We start from the raw sequence: 18,914 nt of genomic DNA on the forward strand, positions 1-18,914 counted from the left end.
CTTTCATTAGAACTCAAGCGCTGCTCCCTCCATCTGCTTCACTGAGAATCACTCTTAATTCATTTGTAATCCATTAACAGGTATGTCCTCACCTGTCAAGCTTGCTCCTAGAAAAAGGAAATTTTGTACTCTCACATACAAAAAAGGCTTTGGAGCAGTTTCCATCTGCTTCAATGTCTAGAATTCTGAAAAGCTTCCTTCCAATTTGAAGCAGCACCTTTCCTTATAACTCAGATATGAAGTATGTTCAAATTTTTTCAACTTTTTAGGGTTTAGAACTGAAAAATGTCCTAATATTTGTACACAGAATGCATTTTTGGAGAGAAGGAAAAACGGTGTGGAGGTTCAGGGGGACCAAGGTGTAAAAAGGAAAGTTATGGAGTGGGCTAAATGACCAGGGTAAAATGAGACCAACAGGGTTGGAAAATAGGACACATAAATATAGGACTCCTGGTATATTTGTCAGGCTCTTGCTGTTCCCCTCTCTTTGCAGAAAAGTCGAACACACACAGTGGGATATCACATGTTCTAAATTAGGACAATGAGAAGGTAAGATGAGAGCAGAAGGGGGAATTTTCATCACTGAAAAACAAGCAACAGATTTGGATGAATTTGTTAGCCCTTTTAGGAACAATTAAAGATGCTAGTAACACTAAACACAAGCAGAATCTTTTTCCTCCTTCCAAAAATGCAACATTTTTATGAATGAAGCATCAAAGGAAATCAAATATTTATTGTTCGTATTTTTTTTAGGAAGAAAAGAAAGAAAGCGGCTGCCTCAAAACATCTGCAACATTGAAAAATTTCCAGGTCATGTTTTGCAGTAAAAACAGCCGTAAGAGGAGGCACGCAGCCACTGAGCTGAATCTAGGATGAGAGGATATGTGCGATATGTGCAATAAAAATTGTGTTTTGGGTGTTTTTAACATGTTCTTGAGGCAATTTTCTGATGATCTACTGCTGCTCAGCAGAAACTATGTCTTAAAAAAACACTTTTTTTATTTTGGCTTAAAACGGCATAATCATAATTAAGAGACCACTAGGAATGCTCTAAAAATAGATCAAAAGATGATTGGAGTGGGACTTTAAATCTGCAAGCAGAGAGACAAAAAAGACAGACAGCAAGAATGAAAAACAAAAGTAGCGCAGTGAAAAACTTGACCAAACTCACTTTTAATTCTCTTATCGTTTACAAATGCTCCTAATTGTGTCGATGTTTTACTGAGGAATGTGGAGCTGCCAAGCTGAACAGCACATTACATTAATAGAGAACAGGACCTCAGTCATTACCACAACAATAGGTGCTATTGTAGGACATTAATTGGGAATATGAACGTGAAGACATTTAGGTTCAACTACCGAAGCAAAAGCTGAAGAGAAAGAAAGCTGTGCGCTTTAAAGAGGAAGAGTGTGTTTTGGTGACAGTGAATGTAAAATAATGTGACTCCTGGCTACAAGCTAACAAGTATGGACAAGCCAAATGGGAGACTGTAAAGAATGCTGGTTTGGGCAAAAATGACTATTAAATTCTCCTCTTTTCTTTTATTAAATGCTTCAGCTTGCGCTCATCTACTGCAATTACTCTTGGCTACAGTTGACCACCAATCTGCACAATCATCAAAGCCCCCAAAGAACCACAAAGACGCACACTCACAGACGGCTGTGCTCGGAAACCAAATCTTTTCTCCCTTTTAGCAAAGGGCTTGGACCCCCGCAGGCAAACGGCTGCATTTGAAACGATGAAAAGCTTGAATTATTTGGGCAAAAGTTAATTGATCGCATCCCGCAGCTTTTTCCTGGAGGAGGCTGCAGGAGCACAAAAGGCACTGGGTGTCTGTGTTTATGTGTGGGAGAACTTGAGTGCACACTTCCGCTCACGCACGTCACTGTGGATTAAAGTAGGTGTTTGATATTTACCTCTAAACATCTGCGTTAAGGGCAGGGGTCTGCAACCTTTAACAGTACAAGAGCCATGTGGGTCTGTTTCCTCCTGTTTAAAACCTAGTTGGAGCCGTAAAGTCTTGTTTTTTTTTACCCTTTAAGAACATTTGGGTTGAGTCACATAAAGCTACTGCCTCCTCTTACCTTGCTAGTTTACGCTTTTCAGAACTGGTGTGTGCTACTGGTTCTAAAAACAGAATGCAGGTTCTGGGTGGACTGTGCATTTGCTGCGCTGGTGTCTTAACTCTGGGATAAACTGCCACCAGCTGTTACAGAGCCCACCCTCTTGGAGACTTTTAAAACTAAACTGGTCCTCCACCTTGCATTAGTACCTGCATAGCTGACCTCTCGTTGTGTTTTTATTTATTGTTTAATTGTGTTTATCCTTTTTATGTTTTATCATTGTATTATGTATTGGTCTGACCATGTGTACAGCACTTGGGGCCTTCTTAGATATTAATGGAAGGTGCAGGAGTTTTGCTTAACTTTTGAAATCTGTGCATCCTGGAAGAAGCACAGGAGGAACAAGAACTTGTGATGTCAGAAGGGATGTCAAATCTTTACAGTCTTACTTCTAGGTGCACGTCAGACGTACATTTATGAACTTTACTAATGTAAATTAAATCCATGCTATTTAAGGAACTCTGTTTTCTTCAGCCAGGGAGCCACTATGGAGGAGTGAAAGAGCCACATGTGGCTCCAGAGCCTCAGTGTGCAGACCCCTGGTTTAGAGAAGCGCATAAATGTGGCCCTGCAATCGTGCATCCATATTTTAGCAGCTCTCCCGCAGGTCATCAAGTCTCCCTTTTTTCATTAATTACTGACAACCCTAAATCCTGTGCACAAGTGGGTCTTATCTCCTAATCTACACCAGCAGCCTTCTCTCATGGATTACAGTTTTGTGCTTATTGTGCTGCGGCCCTGGGGTGATCAATGACAACTACAGCTATTTGTACAACTACAAAGCTGCACCTTCTAGACAAGCGGAGGAAAATAGCTCGCCGTGTCTTGATATCACAAGCATTAGCTGAGGCTTTAGATCATACTGATTACTGCGGTCCAACAGACACCGCAAGCGGGCTGGGGCTGGAAGGCACTTCAGAGGGAAGACTGGCAACTGCAGCCGATCTGGCAAGGCAATGGAACGCATGCGAACGTGCACGGGCGCGACGCAGAGAGCTAAACTGCTGGCTGAGTTCCTCCCGCGTGTTCCTTCGTCCCATCCTGCCTTTCACAGATGAGGATACAGCTGTGCTCCATTCATCTTTCCCTCCTCTTCCACTGTGATTTTTAGAGTAAAGGAGTCTGGTTCTTAGGATTCATCAGCTGTGGTGACACACCTGCTGAGAGCACACGCCCTCTGTCACTTCCCCTCCGTCTCTCTTTGCACTCTGTGCACTCATCCTCTTACTTACCGCTCAGCCCTCCCTCACCGATCCTATTCATTGATATAGATGTGAGTGCCCTTTGCCTCCATCCATCTTTCTCCCTTCTCCTCCTCCTCCACATTCTTCTTCACTTCTTGATAATGCTGGAGCCACACGGCTTCTTCCTTCCATCTCTTCAATCCATTTCACTTCCTTCCTTTCAGGCTTATACAGCACAGCAACCTCAGTTCCTCTCCGCATTGGAAGGGTTTGTGCAGCCCTGTGATGGGTGTGGCGGCTGCTGAGCTGCTTTTCATGGCTGATCTCCTCCATCCCTGAGAGGAAGTTGTCCAAAATATCCTCTTTTGTTCTTTTTACAGATGTCAGAAGAATCACAGTCAACGAAGCTCATTGAGAGACAGATGTGCTGAATATTTAACTCTGTCAGTCTGATTTAATCCCATTAGACTGAAAATTAGTGTTTTTCAGTGGATACCAATACAAATACTGCACTGGGGACCTTTTTAAAACTATCTGGTGCTTAAAATTCTCCTCCAGCACAAAAACTCTGAATGTGTTTTCCACCCTTTGTGTTGCTTCCTGTTATCATTTTGAAAGTAATGAAAAAAGAAGCGTTGTCCTGTCAGGTGTAGCAGCAGCATTTGGCCTTGGGTCTTGACGGGTGAGCACATTTGTGTGTGTTTGTGTGTGCGGCAACGCTGGGCTGAAAGATAAGCACCTCACATTGCTATTCCTACTTCCCCATTCTTTGTCATTCCAGGTGCTCACTGTGAAAACGAAACCATTTACAGCAGCAGTTCAATTCTTTTCATGCTTCGCAACTCTCCATCTGCCTAACTCCCTCTCAATTTCAGTCGTGCGAGAGGAGGAAAAGTTTCCCCTCCATGCACTCTGTCTTGCTTTCTGTTCTGAAAGGTGTCATAATGACTGCTTTTTTACAGACATTATGTTATGGGGAGGTTTGAGCCTCCCCAGGACCAGCCAAACCCCTTTCAACCAAGTCCCGCCTCTCCTCTCCTCCTTGTTTTCACTCAATTCCTTCCACTCCATCTCACCTTCACCTCACCATCTCAATTACTTGACTTTCCCACACGTCTCTTTTCCTGTCCCCCTCTGATCCTTCTTTAACGTATTTTTGCCACTCCATTGTCTCAGTCCATTAGGCAGACACAAATCCGTTTGGAGACTGAGCCTAAGTGCAGCCCTGTCCCTGCTCACCGGATCCCCTGAAGAGCCAGGAGGAGGCTCATGGGAGAGCTAAACTCGGACTTTGGGCTAAACCTTTGCCACAACAACTGCTCCTTCCCAGCGCCTGTTGCACTCATGGCGAGTGTGCCTATTAAATGATGCTGTCCACCAGCTCACATAAATAAACATATACACACAGATAAACAAGCACTTCTTTTGATCCCCTGAACTGCCTTCATTCACAGATTAATGCAGCATTCAGTGCATGGAGAAAACATGCAGCACTTTTACAGATTTATGGGTTGTGTGTGTTGAAAGCCAAAGGTTAAAGACTCACAAGTTTGCACCGCTAGGATAGAGAAAGCAGAGATAAGCGGGGTCTGAGTATGTAAGAGGGATTGTGCAGCCAGCTAATGTTTGTACTGAGGCGCACACAAGAGCCCATTTTTAAATGGGACTCGACGGTTAGCTGCTATTTCTCCTCTGAGAGCTGTAATGAGAAGGAACAGAGAAAAGAGCCTCAGTGGTAGCTGTTGGTCTCGCCGTGTCACAGCAGCTTATGTCTCTGCTGGCACAGCAACCTGTTGTTGTCCAAAGGTTGGATGAGATGAAATTGGAATTTGGACTATTCGCTCAAAGATTAGGCCAATTCTTTCAAACAAAACTAAGAAAAGTTAGGTGCAGTTTTTCAAATTACCACCGGGGGCTTAAATTAAAAAGGAATTTAATCTTAAAGCTATGCACACACCGAGCTTTGATGCACGTTCAAGAACCCGCTAAAAGCAGGTTCTTAATCGTGCATTTATCCACGGTGTTCACACTGGACAAACAGGGAGGGGCTTCTTTTTTTTTTTTTTTTTTTTGCTACTGTTGCATGTGCAGGCGGATATGGATCATCATCATATCAGGAGAGTGGCCTTGGTTTAACTTTATTTGAAAGACAGGGGTTGTCAGGCACAACACCAGATAAATCAGCTATGCTCTGAGTTTGTTGAGTTTCCGAGCCCCTGATTGGTCAAAGTTTGACCTAATTTAGGCAACATGCAGCCAATGGCCATGCGTTTTGTACGTAGAGCCTGAAAATTATCGTTAAAACTTGCGTAGCTTCGTATGAAGATGACAGTTTAAACGTGGAAGTCCTAAATGCACGTTTAGCATGTTTACATAGACTTTTTTTTAGTGGCTAAGTGCGGTGTGAACGAAGCCTTACACATTCCTGTGTTTTGTTTTGTTTTTTAATCAAATAATTTTATACCTGGTCCGGTTTCATGCAATTTTTCTTTTAATTACAATTTAGCTTGACATTATGATTCCACAAATGGTTAAAAAATTAAAAAAAAACATTTAAAAATTGCCTTAAAAAGCGAATTTCTCAGCAAAATTTGTTTTGTTTAATTTAGACATAAATTACCTGTTGAAAAAAACAGTTTTTAACATTCAAACCCAGTTCCAGGACACAGATAAGGCAGCAGCAGATTGCTTTGATCCCATTAGGCTTGGTAAACATGCAGAGATCCAGCTCTCTGTCCTGGTGCAATCTCCAGTTGATCCTGTCACTGGCATCTACTCAGTTGGCAGTTTGTGATTTAAGTCAGGCATCCCAGTATGGCTATTCTGCATGCAAAGTTAATATATGACCACCATGAAGCCTTTTGTTTCCATTTAGTTTGATATGTAGTGCCAGAATGTCTTGCAATCATAATTGTGCACAATTAAGTAAATAAAATACATTTTTCTTGGGTTTTTCATGTCTTTGGAACAATCGGTGTGCAGGAGAAACTTACCGAACAACTGTTTTAATTTATAAAATGATATTGGCTTGTACCATAGATGTTTTCTGTGCTTCCATATCTCCCGTTCAAAACCATGGCAACATTTTTGCAGGAATGATTGCAGCAGAAAAATGAGTTCCAGACCGACTCAAGCAGATTTTTAAAACCATAGTTCTGATATTTCCCCGCATCCGTGGATCCACACCGTGAATGGAAGTATAAGTATCAGGTTTGTTTTGAAAATGATCTCATTCCAGCTATCAAACAACATGGCTGACCTTTCAAATTCATTGACTGTTTCTAAAGTGAGGATCATTTTCCACCTTTAACCACCCACACATCCTTCCTGCGCTTTTGCTGTTCCTGCTGATGACTTCTTGTCTTAATAAGCTCCACCGATGGGGAGTAAAGGTCTTACCTTAGCAGCCATGATCATGGAGGAGCCCCCACGTACTCCGAGGATGGGGATATGGGTTTGGGCGGAAATGAAGTCCAGGATCTGGGCGATAGCTTCCTGGTCAGTGTCATCTCCGAACACCACGCCCTGCAGCCAGTGCTCGGTCATGAGGTCACAGATGCTCTTGATGATGCTCTTGGGGTCAGTCTCATTCATGGTGAGCAGCTCCACGTTGGGCGCCATGTGAAGGAAGTCCTCCTTTTCTCTGGCTCCTGCCAGCGCCATCTCGCTGGAGTTGCCCACTAAGACAACAGCAATGCTGAGGCCGCGTAAGATGTTGGGCAGAGCCATATGATGAGGGGGCGGCTGGGGGATAGGGATGTAGTGGCCGCCACCGCCTCCCCCGCCCTTCTCTCTCCGTGACTGGCAGGCCGGTGGTAGATGGAGAAGGCAGAGCAGCAGGAAAATGAGGAGCAAACAGCGGGGAGCGCTTGTGTGGGGGTGAAGATATGGGGACATGGGTGGGTGTGTGAAACGAGCCCGCTCCTGTTCCTGAGTTGGGGAGGAGCTGCATATTGAGACAGGCATGGTTCTGCAATGGGGGAGTAATACCTAAAAAGATACGAAAGGAGTAGCAGTAGAAAGAAGTGGGGAGAGGGGAGCAGGAGGGGGCATAAAGAAAGATAAAGACAGAAGTGCAGAAACAAAGAAAATGGGAAAGGAAGAGAGAAAAAGAAGGAAGTTAACCAATCTAGAAAACATGAATTGCGTATTATGCATAATTAAGTAAATATAAGTGTCAGTTTCCACAAATGTAAAATTTTAAATAACATGATATCCGTAATTTCATGACCTTCACAGCAAATGGGGGGTAACAGTGATAAACACTGTGAACACATGCAGATGGTTTTGGCACATAGGAAAAAAACACCCAAAAATACACAATTTATTGCTAAATGTTATAAAGTAGCAGTCTTGTGAAAAAGTTTGATGAAGTTTTTTCTATGGACCTGTTTTTGCAGTGTTACATGGATTGCCAACAGTCATTATTTATTTTTGGGTAGATTGCTGCAAACACATTAATAAGATATTTAAAACACATTACTAACACTGCAAAAACAGGCCCATAGAAAAAGTCATAAATTAGTCAAATTTATAAAAAACGTTCTTTAAATAAGCAAAAATTCTAGTCACCAAGTCATGTTTTCCCAAATTAAGATTATTTTGCCTTTAAAAAATTTTCTTGATAAGATCTTGCAAGTCAAAAAAAAGACAACTTTTTACTTCCTTAAGTTTCACTTTTTTGCAATGAACACCTAATCACCTCATCATTGCCTTTTTGACTGGAAACATCTGCATGAAGAACTTTAGAAGCAACAATCTTTAAAACTTTAGTGTCCTGGTGAGTGTTTTTCCCTAAATTAGCCAGTCAAAAGATTTTGATTGGTCTAGGTATGAACAACGGCCCCATCTTTTGTTTACTTATTTGACAAAAACCTGTGAAGTACTAAACATTGCAGGTCTTTAACCCTTGTGCTATCTTAGATGACCCCACCCTTACATTGACGTGTTCTCCCTACCATGATAAAGGTGGATAAAGGTGGAAAGATTTCATGTAATCCATGGACGTCAGTAAAAAAGTTTAAGGCACTGTCTAGTGGGTCTAGATGACCCAACTCCAAATGTTTAAGTGCCTAGGATAGGACAAGGGTTAAAGGACCACTGAAGGGAGAAAAGTCTCTACCTCTCATGTTAAAAAGTTAGTTTTACAGAGGCCCACTTCAATAAATATGGTGGTTTTGGTGCTATTAACATGTTCTTGTGGCATTTTTCGGATGATGGAGGACATACCGGTATATAAAGAAAATTACGCTTAAGATGTCATTATTCAAATCTTTGTGAATCAGGAGCAGTTGAAAAAAGCTGTTTGAAAAAGATTGCAGCTGTGATGGAGATGCTACAAAGAAAAGTCACAAGATCCCTGCTCCGCTCCATTCTGATGCATCCACCCACAGACGACTAGATTCATGTACGTCTTTGTTTTCCTCATCTGAGTTGGCATCTGCTTCAAAACTTTACAGCTGGATAGCTACAATATTGCTTGCCTTTTTTTTCCCCTTTTTTTAATGTGAGCGTGAGAGCAGGTAAACAGAGGAATGATGGGAAACGGCCGAGGGCTTATTCCGCGCCAAAAGTTCCACTCACATTTCAGAGGCAAATTTGCAATGAACTCCTGCCACTCTGCAGAAACTGTGTCCTAGAAAACGACACTTCTTTTTTTTTTGACTAAACACGGCATAATCATTATTAAAAGACCACTTGGAATACTTTAAAAACAAAAAAAAAGATGATCAGAGTGTGACTTCTAAAAGAAAAGTCATTTTTCACAGCGGGTATGCAAGAAGTTCAAGGATAAGAAGTGATCAAGTCTTCTGGCTGCAAAATAGCCTGTCTTACTACTATCTACCACCATGCTGGAAGCTTGATGTGAAAATGTTTTTAAGAGATAACATGCAGGACCATTTAGACTAAACAGCTTTTATCATATTGTCTTTTCAAGATGTTATTTTAAAGTGAACTTGTGTAAGATCAGACATCCTTTCATTATCTTTCCAATGATGTGAAACTGAAGTGACTTTAGTGGAACGTCCTCTCAAGACTCATGAAAACAAGTTTTCTCACTACTAAAGTATTCAATGGTTGACTAAAGGGACAGTAGCAGGTGCTCAGATGATCGCTTGTTTTTCTTTGTTCCTTAGCAATACCTGAGGATACCAGTTGAACAGATTTTTAGTTTTTCATTATTGACATTTCATGGTTTCATGCAGGCCAGAAGAAAACTTTTAGAAAACTCTGCACCCGTTTAATGATAGGAGACGTTCACAAACCAGCAGGCGATGACAAAAGCATCTGCACCAACTTTAAAGGACATGATGGTTTTCCTGATCACACGTCACAGGGAAAACAGAGGGGAAAAAATGGGGACAAGAATGAAGTAAGTGAGCACAAACCACAAAGGGCAGATAGAGGAAAGATGGAGGAAAGGACAGCTCTGCACAGTCTGACTGACAAACTGTCTGCGGCGAGATGAGTGACGTTCTGAGACAGAGACGCGGACTAACTGACTGACGGCAAAACTGATTAAGTGACTGACGGCAGAGGAGCCCGGGACAGTTCACAGAGCTTTGATATGATATCCACCCTAGTCCCTTGACCCCTATTGACCTACTTTAACCCCCATCCCCGTCTCCCTCCTGCTTCCTGCCGAGTTCCACTTGACCATAGCTGGCACTCTCACTGACTGCCTTTCGTCTGTGTTTATTTTTAGAACTCCTCTTTAATGAGGACGTGGAGTTGCAAAAAGACCAGGTGAGCTGTGGAGAAGAAAAGGACAACAAGAACATGGAGAGACGTGGAGACGATGCCGACATAGGAAAGCTGGTCGTCTTCTCTGAATGTTTACATCAGACTGAGTGGGAGGGCTTGTGTCCTCTTGAGTTTATCCGCATATCGTTGCGGTAGATGTGGGCGGAAATATAAGTTCACTTCGACTCTGTGGGCAGAGATACCAAGGACTCCGTGGGTGTAGTTGCTCTTAAACTTGAGTGGTGCATTGTGGGTACGTCACAAACTGACTGCAGTTAACAAGGCAGATGGAACACACAACGGCAAACAAAACAAACGATGAAACAATATCCTTATGACAGCTCATGAGGCAGTGAGTGACAGGAAGGAGGAGGAGAACGCATCTGGAAGATTGAAGGAGGGATAAAAGGATGACAAAACAAATTCTTCAAGGGAAGCTAATTGCAGGAGGTTCGTCAGCGCTAATTACAACTCCCTGTGTTAATAGTCGACTGCACGGCACTCTGCAAGAAGGGTTGAGAGGTGCAAGGGAGGGAAGAGAACAGATAGGGGGACACAGAGCAGGGAAAGGAAAAAAACGGTGCTAAAAAAAACTAGAGGAGCAGAAGAAGAGAAAAATTTAAAACAAGAGCAGATGAGAAGAAGGAAAAACGAAAAGAGAAGCGGAGAGAGGAAAAGATGCCCTCATTGAATCTGGACTTCTCTGGCAGCACTCAGTTTCCATGGCAACAATTAAAATAGGCCCCACATGCACATATGTACCGACGTGGTTGATGGACAAAGAGATATGCACATACATTCATTTTGTAGTACGCATCGATCAAGCGAATGCGGCTGTGTAGTTTGGAGAGCGCCCACTCTGCCGCCGCACACGCTTCAAGTACCTTCAACACACAAGTTTCCTCTCAACATGAAGCGCCCGCACATTTTATACATAAACACACACCAGCACGCTGGTCTCCATGTCTCGTTTTAACCGTCTCGCACACAAACACACGGCGAGAGTTAGCTCAGACTCACACCCCCAGGGTTCAGATTATATTAGCCAACGCACTGTGGAACTCCAGTGATCATTCAGGAAGATGAGGCCATTAGGAAGTCCCACAGTGAGTCAAAGTATGTCTCATAAAGAAAACACAAAAGGCGTGTATTAAATTGTACACTGTGCAAGTGATGTTATGACACTAAATGACCCCATTTCCCCAACAGCCAGCCCCCGCCGTTCACTCCATTACCCACACCAGTTAGACACTCGGAGTGTTTGCACCAGCTCAGGACCACGAAGGTGCCCATCCTTCACACATTTCTGCTTTGATTAGGAGGAAATTCATTTTATATTCAAAAACTGATGTGAAAATTTGTTCTTGGATAAAAAAAACAGAAATGAAAATCATAAAATGAAACGATAAAAACTGAGGGGAGAAACCCGAATGACAACAGAAGCTGCGAAATGTGAGGTGTAGTGAAAATTGCGGGATGGTTAAGTGGTTTGATGGGTGGTGTGACAAATGTAACCTTTTAGTTTGGATGTTTTTAATCGCTTTCATTTTTACTAGAGATTTTTTTTAATCACTCCCTCATTTCTTAAATGACAAATCATTGGTTTGCTTTCTAAAAATGTAATACAACTAAAATATTAAATGTGATTATTAAATCACATCAGATTTAATCAAATAATTTTTAATTTCTTTGATTTACTTGATTAACTAAAAGAACATTTTGAATTTTTTTTACTTTTACCATTTGCTGGGGATTTTAGTGTCTTGAATTAACATTCCGTTTTGAAGCTTTCCTTTTGATTTATATAGTCTCTTTGATTCAAAATGTGATCTTAAAAAGAAAAGGAAAATCTAAGCCGTAATTTACAATCCAGTTTAAATTTGCTTTTTTTAAGGGGAATTAATCTTATCTACACAATTCAGCAAGACCTCAGAGTGCTAAAAATATATCTTTTCTCCAAACTGCTGCATTTTGTAGAAGAAAAATAACAGAGTTGGGCACCTTTGATCAACAGTTTTTCTCTTTGCAACTCACCAAATAGGTGCATAAAAATTACCTTGACAGTCAGCAGAAAAAGTTTTTTTTTTCTGAATATCTTTTAATTGTCTTGATTCAAAATTGCATTTTATATGATTGCAAAAATATTTTTATCTTTCATAAAAAGTTGTTACCTTTTAGCCTAATTTATTTATCTTTTGTTAAAATGGATAAACAAAATATTTACTGTTATTGCTACATCATCAATACTGAAACCTCTCAGAAATGTTAGAACCACATAAGTGATGTCCTTCCTCTACTGTGCTTCTTGATTGACACAAAGAAAGGTGAGCTTGCTGTTCTGGAGAGCTGTTACATGAGGTTACCATGGCAACTAACTGGCAAGAAGCCCTCAGTTGCTGCCTGGCAGGAGCCGAAGACCAAAGGACTGGACTGACTAGACCTTTAAAGCAAGCGTGTCTGCTAATGCCAGCTGATCTTTCCAAAAGAGAAATGATGTGGAAAAAAGAAGCAGTAAAAAAAAGGCTTACTTGGTCTCACTGTAATAGGATCTTAGCTAAAAAGCAATGAGTTCATTTCTTTACCATTGATACTGAAGGGAAAAAAGCTTTTCTACCAGAACAAGAGAGCAAAACATGAAAAGGGCTGAAGCTAGGGCTGCATGATGTGAAAAGAAATAGCTATTAGTGGTAAATATTAAGATGACAATATAACTTGCAATGCAGGACCATATAGCAATAAAAAAACAACTAAAGCATCATCTGTAGTTCACTGCAACAGTTTTATAAAAAAAAAAGTATATTCTAAATGACCCACGGCTACATAGGAGAACACATAAAAGAGCTCCATCCGGTTAGTCGGTGACATGAAGGAGTCCACTGGTCAAATGCTTGAAGGGCTGTATTTGATTTGGTAAATACTTCACACTGCAATTCGATTGTTTTATCCGCTAAAACAATCGAACGGTTTATTGTGCAGGCAGAGCTGAAGCTGTGTTACTTTTTATAGAGAGACTTGAAAAATAGGAATCCACCAACCCAGAAGTCTCAAGACAAGGCAAAACATTCATGTGTAATTAGAATTACATAATTTTGACTGTTAGACAAAATATCTTAATTTAATACTCAAAATATAGGGAAAGAATGCATGGGATTTGAAATCTATTAAGGACATTTATCTTTGTAAAAATGTTAAAAACAGAAAATTGAGTAAATTAAATAAACCCAGTACTTTGTCGTCCCATAAAACTTAGTATTTTGTGAGCTTTAATCAACAATATAAATACACCGATGTTCACTTTGAACCTCCTTTGACGCCCTCACCCTTTTTCCTGGAAAACTGACAGGTAATTTAATCATTGATGTTCTGGATATGTAAAACCAAAAAAGATGACGAAAACGCTTGAAAATCAGAAATTAAATTAAATCAGTATTAAGGAATAACTCCTCTAGTAAAAGGAGATTAAAAAGTGGATTCTTTTTTACTGTTTTTTTAGTAGGTTATCACACAGCAGCACTCATTTAGATGCTCGCTTGAGTTTTATTGATTTTTGGGGTTTTCATACATTTGTCGGAGCTTCTCAAAAGGCAGATTAAACTGGAGAAGAGTTAAAAACATTGGTAAAGTAAATGTTGTACTGAGAGCTGCCTCCTCTGTCCCATGCAGAGTAAAGTTCATGTTTGGTTTTGTTCGCGTCGCCAGCGGGATCACACGGCCTCCCTTTGGTCTGCAGCTTTGTGCGCTGCTATTTCAAATGAACACAGTGGCAGGTAGCACATGTCGATATTAAAACCACTTTCATTTTGAGGCGAAGAGCCCCGCCGCCCCAGGGATGTGACCGGGCCACAGTTGAGGTCGGTGCACCGCATATTGATGAAGGCCCCAAATCAGCTGGATCGCAGAATCTCTGCCAAACCTTTGATAGGCCAGATTATGAAAGAGACGCCGGTGTAATGTGTGAACTCATGAAGCGCTCCGATAAATATTCATGCAGGACTGTCGCGCAGTCTGCTGTGGAGGTGGAAGGTGGCGTCCGTGTGATTATGTCTTCGGACGTGTGTCTGTACACGGCAAACCCCCCACGCCAATCCCCCCACCCATTGCCAAAGCAGACCAGTCAAACTCTGGAGTCACAGAAGATGCAGGTTTTAGAACCCCTATTTCCAAGGAGAGGGGACTGTGAAATGTCCCTTTATTCCTCTCTGTTCTCTCCACCTTCTTTCTTTCTCTGTTTTATCATTTTATCTCCGAACAATGCTTCCTCTCAGTCCTCCCACTTATCTCTCTCTTGTGCTCGCACTCTCTCATCACCCTCTTCTCATTATGTGGTAAGTGTCAGTTTGGTTGAGGCTGTTATTTGCATGAAAAGTGAAGGACAAAGGCGACTGACAGTTTTTGATTCTTCTTGACTTGTTTGATATTCAGGAAGGCAGCAGGAGATTGCACAGACGGACAATCCCTCGTTTTTATCAAGATTACGTGTAAAATACAGTCGAGCATTCTCACTCTGTTCGATTTTACAAATAAAACATACCGCGTGTTGGAAGCACCATTAGTGCTGGAGGGTTTTTTGTCCCTCGTGGTTTTGTGATAATAAGAAAAGAAAAGTACTATAACAGTGTCCATTTCTGTGTGACTCCAGGCTGAAGCCACAAATACAACCCTTTGCTCTGACCCAGACAAGACCTGCAGACAGGTGATGAAAGAAAATGTTACCTGGACAACCTCTGCGACCGCGCAGCAGCGAAGCATGTGGGCGAATATCTCTCGCACACACACAGACACACAGATACACAGCTATGGAAAGTGGGAGGAAAGGCGCCAAAAGCCCACACACTGTAAATTATTTGATACTTGCAAAGATTTAAAACCTTGTTAGACATTCAAGATATTTTCCAGGTTTTAATTAGTTTGAACTTCTCTTAGCTCTAAACCTTTCCAAGCTTTTCTCTGAACTAGCACAGTAGAGATTTTCTTTGTCTCAGTAAGAGCTACCATCTAGAAATGAGGATATTATTAATAAAATAAGTCTAAATCATTTTGCTCCATACTTTTGACAACAGAAAAACTTGAATTTGGGTCGATTTTAAGGATGCTACTTTGAAGTTCAATAATAGTTTCCAAGGTAGACTGGCAGTTATTGTCATTATTTTGGAAACAAAAAGGTAGATTTATGTTTTAAGAATAAGTGTTAGCTTTAGATTTAACGAGGATTTATTAAGACGGACTAACTCCTAGTAAGATAATATTCTCATTTTGTTCACATTTATTTCTAAAATGAGTCATTTCCACTGATTACACAAGTTTTTTGTCACTGTAATCAAAATAAACAACAATTAAATACATAAAAACTTAAAAAATAGGTATAGAACAAGCAAAAAATACTTTTTACTTGGCTATATAACATTGAATTTGAAGTAATTTAACAGTTATACTTTATTTTTATGTTTTCCTTTTGAATGCTTGAGTGGAACTTTTTGTTTTTTAGATTTTGATGTAAGATTTCTTGCTAAATAAAAACATGGCTGCATGGTCAGATCATTGTACCACTTTCTAGTGGTTTTCTCCTTAAGATTGGTGTCCTTTTCCTAATTTTACGCTACCTCCTTTTGCAGTAAACGGGTTACATGAAAACTGATTAAAGTTCACATATTAAAAAATAGCTTGAAAGGCAAGTTGTTGTTTTTTTGTTGAGTAATGATGCACATTTCAGGACAAGGCTGACATTTATGGCGTTTTTATTTAATATGAGGAGCAGATAATTAGACTCTGATTTTAGTTATATATGGGATAATTGCTGCAGGCGAGCCACAATCACTTCCCCTTCCGAAGGTGTATGATTACGCCTCTGCACATATTTTTACTTTATTTATAAGTTGAGTGTGTGTGCATGTGGAGGTGTGCTCGCGGCTGTACATCTCCCCTGCCTGTCAGCGCCTGTGCTCTGGGCTTCCACCTATGAAGGAAGCATCCTGGCAGAGCAGACTCATTTCCACACAATCCACATCAGAGAGCTTCTTGGTCTAAGCTGGTTTGTCAGGACAAGAGTGATTCTCTGCCTGCCTTTATCTCTGACGGCAGGCTCAATCTGCTCCAGACAAGCTATAATGTAAAAGTAACAGTACATCTCTTGAGAAAAACTACAACCAGCTTTTGGATTTAAAAGATTTTCACATGTTCCACAAATTACTGTTTGTTGTCACTGATGCAACACGGATGTTCACATCCGTGCGGCAAAATGATGCAACTTAAAGAAATCCAAAATCAGTGTAAAAGCTGGGGGGAAAAACTTCAGTTTATTCAAAGATGTAGCTAAATAAAGTTTCTTTGTTTGTTTGGGTACCACACACAATGTAAAGTAAATGTAGCCGCTGTATCAACGCAGTACAATTTGTTCTAAGATAAAAAATTGCAATACAATGATCTAATAATTGTCTTTTAATTTCTTTTAGTAGCAATGCTCTACGTCCACATTTTTTTATTACAACCCCAGCTTCTTTTTTTTCTACAGATGTTTTTCATTATATTACGCAATAATTCCTCAATGAACCCAAAACTGTCCAAAAACTCAATTCAGAGTAGTAAATCAGTTTTTTTTTACTGCAAAAATCCCATAAATGTATATCAAACTGTTTTTTATGGTTTTAAAACAAGTTCAAAGATGCAGAGACAAAATAAAAATGTATAAATCCAAACACAAAGCAAAGACTTGGTCAAACAACGCTCCACAATGTTCCAAGGATTGATTCCAAAAGTTATCACAATTAAATAACTCTTGTTAAGAAATTTCAGAACTAAAAACCATTTCAAAAGATTTTGGTCGCTCTTACATCATTGTAAACAAGCAATGTGATTGGCAAATACACCAGTGAGTCCAGAGATTATTTAGGGTTAAAACATTCCTGATGGTTTCCTTGAATTTGAAACACACCAAAGATCAATTTATGATCCTCAAAAAATAATTTCCAGCTGCCCTCCTGTTAAATTTCTGTTTCATGAAAAAGCTAAAATTCCTCTACATGTGAAACTTAAAAATACATTTTGCAGTTGACAAAACCCTACAGGATATTTACAGCCATCTCTGGTTGTTTAGACTGCAAAGCAAAGACATCCACTTCAAACTAACATTTTCTTTAGAGTATGTGAGACACGCATCACAGGTCTCTAACATTTTTACATTAGTCTAGTGTTTCTTGATTTCCCAAGGGCTTCTGTGCTGTCTAAGACGCATCTTTGTATTTTAAATTCCCCCATGAAGTTTCAAATCTGTGCTAAGAGCGGTTACCTTTAAGGCAGAAAGCATCATATTATGTCTTGAACAGTAGACAGCTGGTTCCAAAGCAACGCCTGATGCTACCATGATGACTGCTACCTTTTAATTTTGATTCATCTCTCTGGAAAGTCTGTGAGCTGCACCAAAACGTTACGACACTTTTTTTCTCCTTTATTTAGGCAGTCCCATGCAGACCAAATTTGTGCAATGCCTTACAGTGCTTGTGCATTCAGATAGTTTGCAGGAAATAATTCAAATTCCCCTGGGATTTAAAAAAAATGACGACTTTGCTTTAGCACTCGGCACTGAACAGGAGCAGATAAAACCACCTGCAAACCTCAGGCAGGAAAACAGCTAACTATTAAGTATAATTAAGAGCTGGGACCTCTAAAATAAACTAAATAAGACATTTTCTAAAATTTTCTTGATTAGCGATGCTTTGGATGCCCTCTGTGCGCCAATTATTTCATCATAATTTCAAACACATGGGGCAGGAGCAGACCACACAACGTGCAGTCTTCATGTTCATTGGCACAGTGGCTTGTTTGGGTGCAGTTCTGCACAGGAAAAAAAACAACTTCTTAATTCTACTTGGAATGGATTTACAGTCTGAGCTGTTTTTCCTCTTCACAAATTGTGCTGTGTTTACATATTTTAGGGTCTAACACTACTTTCACAATGACGAGCGCAAAATTGAGTTTGTACATTCAAATTAATTAGCACTTGCAGGTGATAAGGTAAACTATAAAATAGAAAATCTCGAAGACCCTTTGTGTAGACAAAGGTTTTTTTGGCATTTTTCGTATGATGCAGGACATATATATATATTTATATATATATATATATATAAAGAAAATTAAGCTTCAAATTGCATTTTTGAGTATTTATTCATTCAAATCATTGTGAATCGGGAGCAGACAAAAATGCTGTTTGAAAAAGATCACATTTGTAATGTAGAAAATATGGTGAGTGGGCCACAAGCTTCCACTTGCAGACGACTTGATCCATGAACATCTCTGTTTTCCTTGTCTGAGCTGGCATCTGGCTCAAAACTGTATGTCTGGATAGCTCCAGTATTGCTCTCCATTTTTGTTGGACTGGTAATCTTAGATTGGGGTGTGAGGGGCTGTAAGATGGTGGTAGAACATGTAAACAGAGAGCTCTCAGTAATGTGGAGGTGACTGTGGGGCAGGGATGCTTTCCGCCTTTGGTCCCACCCACAACTCAAATGTAAATTTCTATTAAACTATTGCTGCTCTGCAGAAACTATGTCCTGGAAAATGAAACATGTTTTATGATTTTGGCTAAAATCGACATATTCATAATTTAAAATCCTCTGGAAACGCTTAAAAGTAGATCAAAAGATTATCAGAGTAGGACTTGACACCGCAGTGTCTAAAGCACAATCTAGTATGTGCTTAGGATTACATGTGTTAAATTATTGCAACAAGGAGTAGAGAAGGAGCACAAGGAAAGAGTTGCTTGTGGAACAAGTTCATAGCTCTAAAGCACTTAAAGATGATCTGACATTTATTGCACACAAGGTGCGCTCTATTTCCTGTGACACACTAAAGCCATGGCAGCATCCGTTC

At 40.3% G+C, this 18,914-nt stretch overlaps 1 protein-coding gene across 4 annotated transcripts in view; it reads right to left on the reverse strand.

Moving 5' to 3' along the window:
* grin2ba (glutamate receptor, ionotropic, N-methyl D-aspartate 2B, genome duplicate a) overlaps positions 1-18,914 on the reverse strand; it is a 156,873-nt gene that overhangs the window by 107,712 nt on the left and 30,247 nt on the right. For all 4 annotated transcript variants that reach the window (XM_020705462.3, XM_020705461.3, XM_004071951.4 and 1 more), the window contains exon 4: positions 6,708-7,298. In XM_020705462.3, the coding sequence (XP_020561121.1) occupies positions 6,708-7,298 (591 nt within the window). The remainder of the gene's footprint in view (positions 1-6,707; positions 7,299-18,914) is intronic.

This window comes from Oryzias latipes, chromosome 8 (assembly GCF_053564925.1).
Source record: "Oryzias latipes strain Hd-rR chromosome 8, Olatipes_Hd-rR_3.1".
NCBI classification, from domain to species: Eukaryota; Metazoa; Chordata; class Actinopteri; order Beloniformes; family Adrianichthyidae; genus Oryzias; species Oryzias latipes.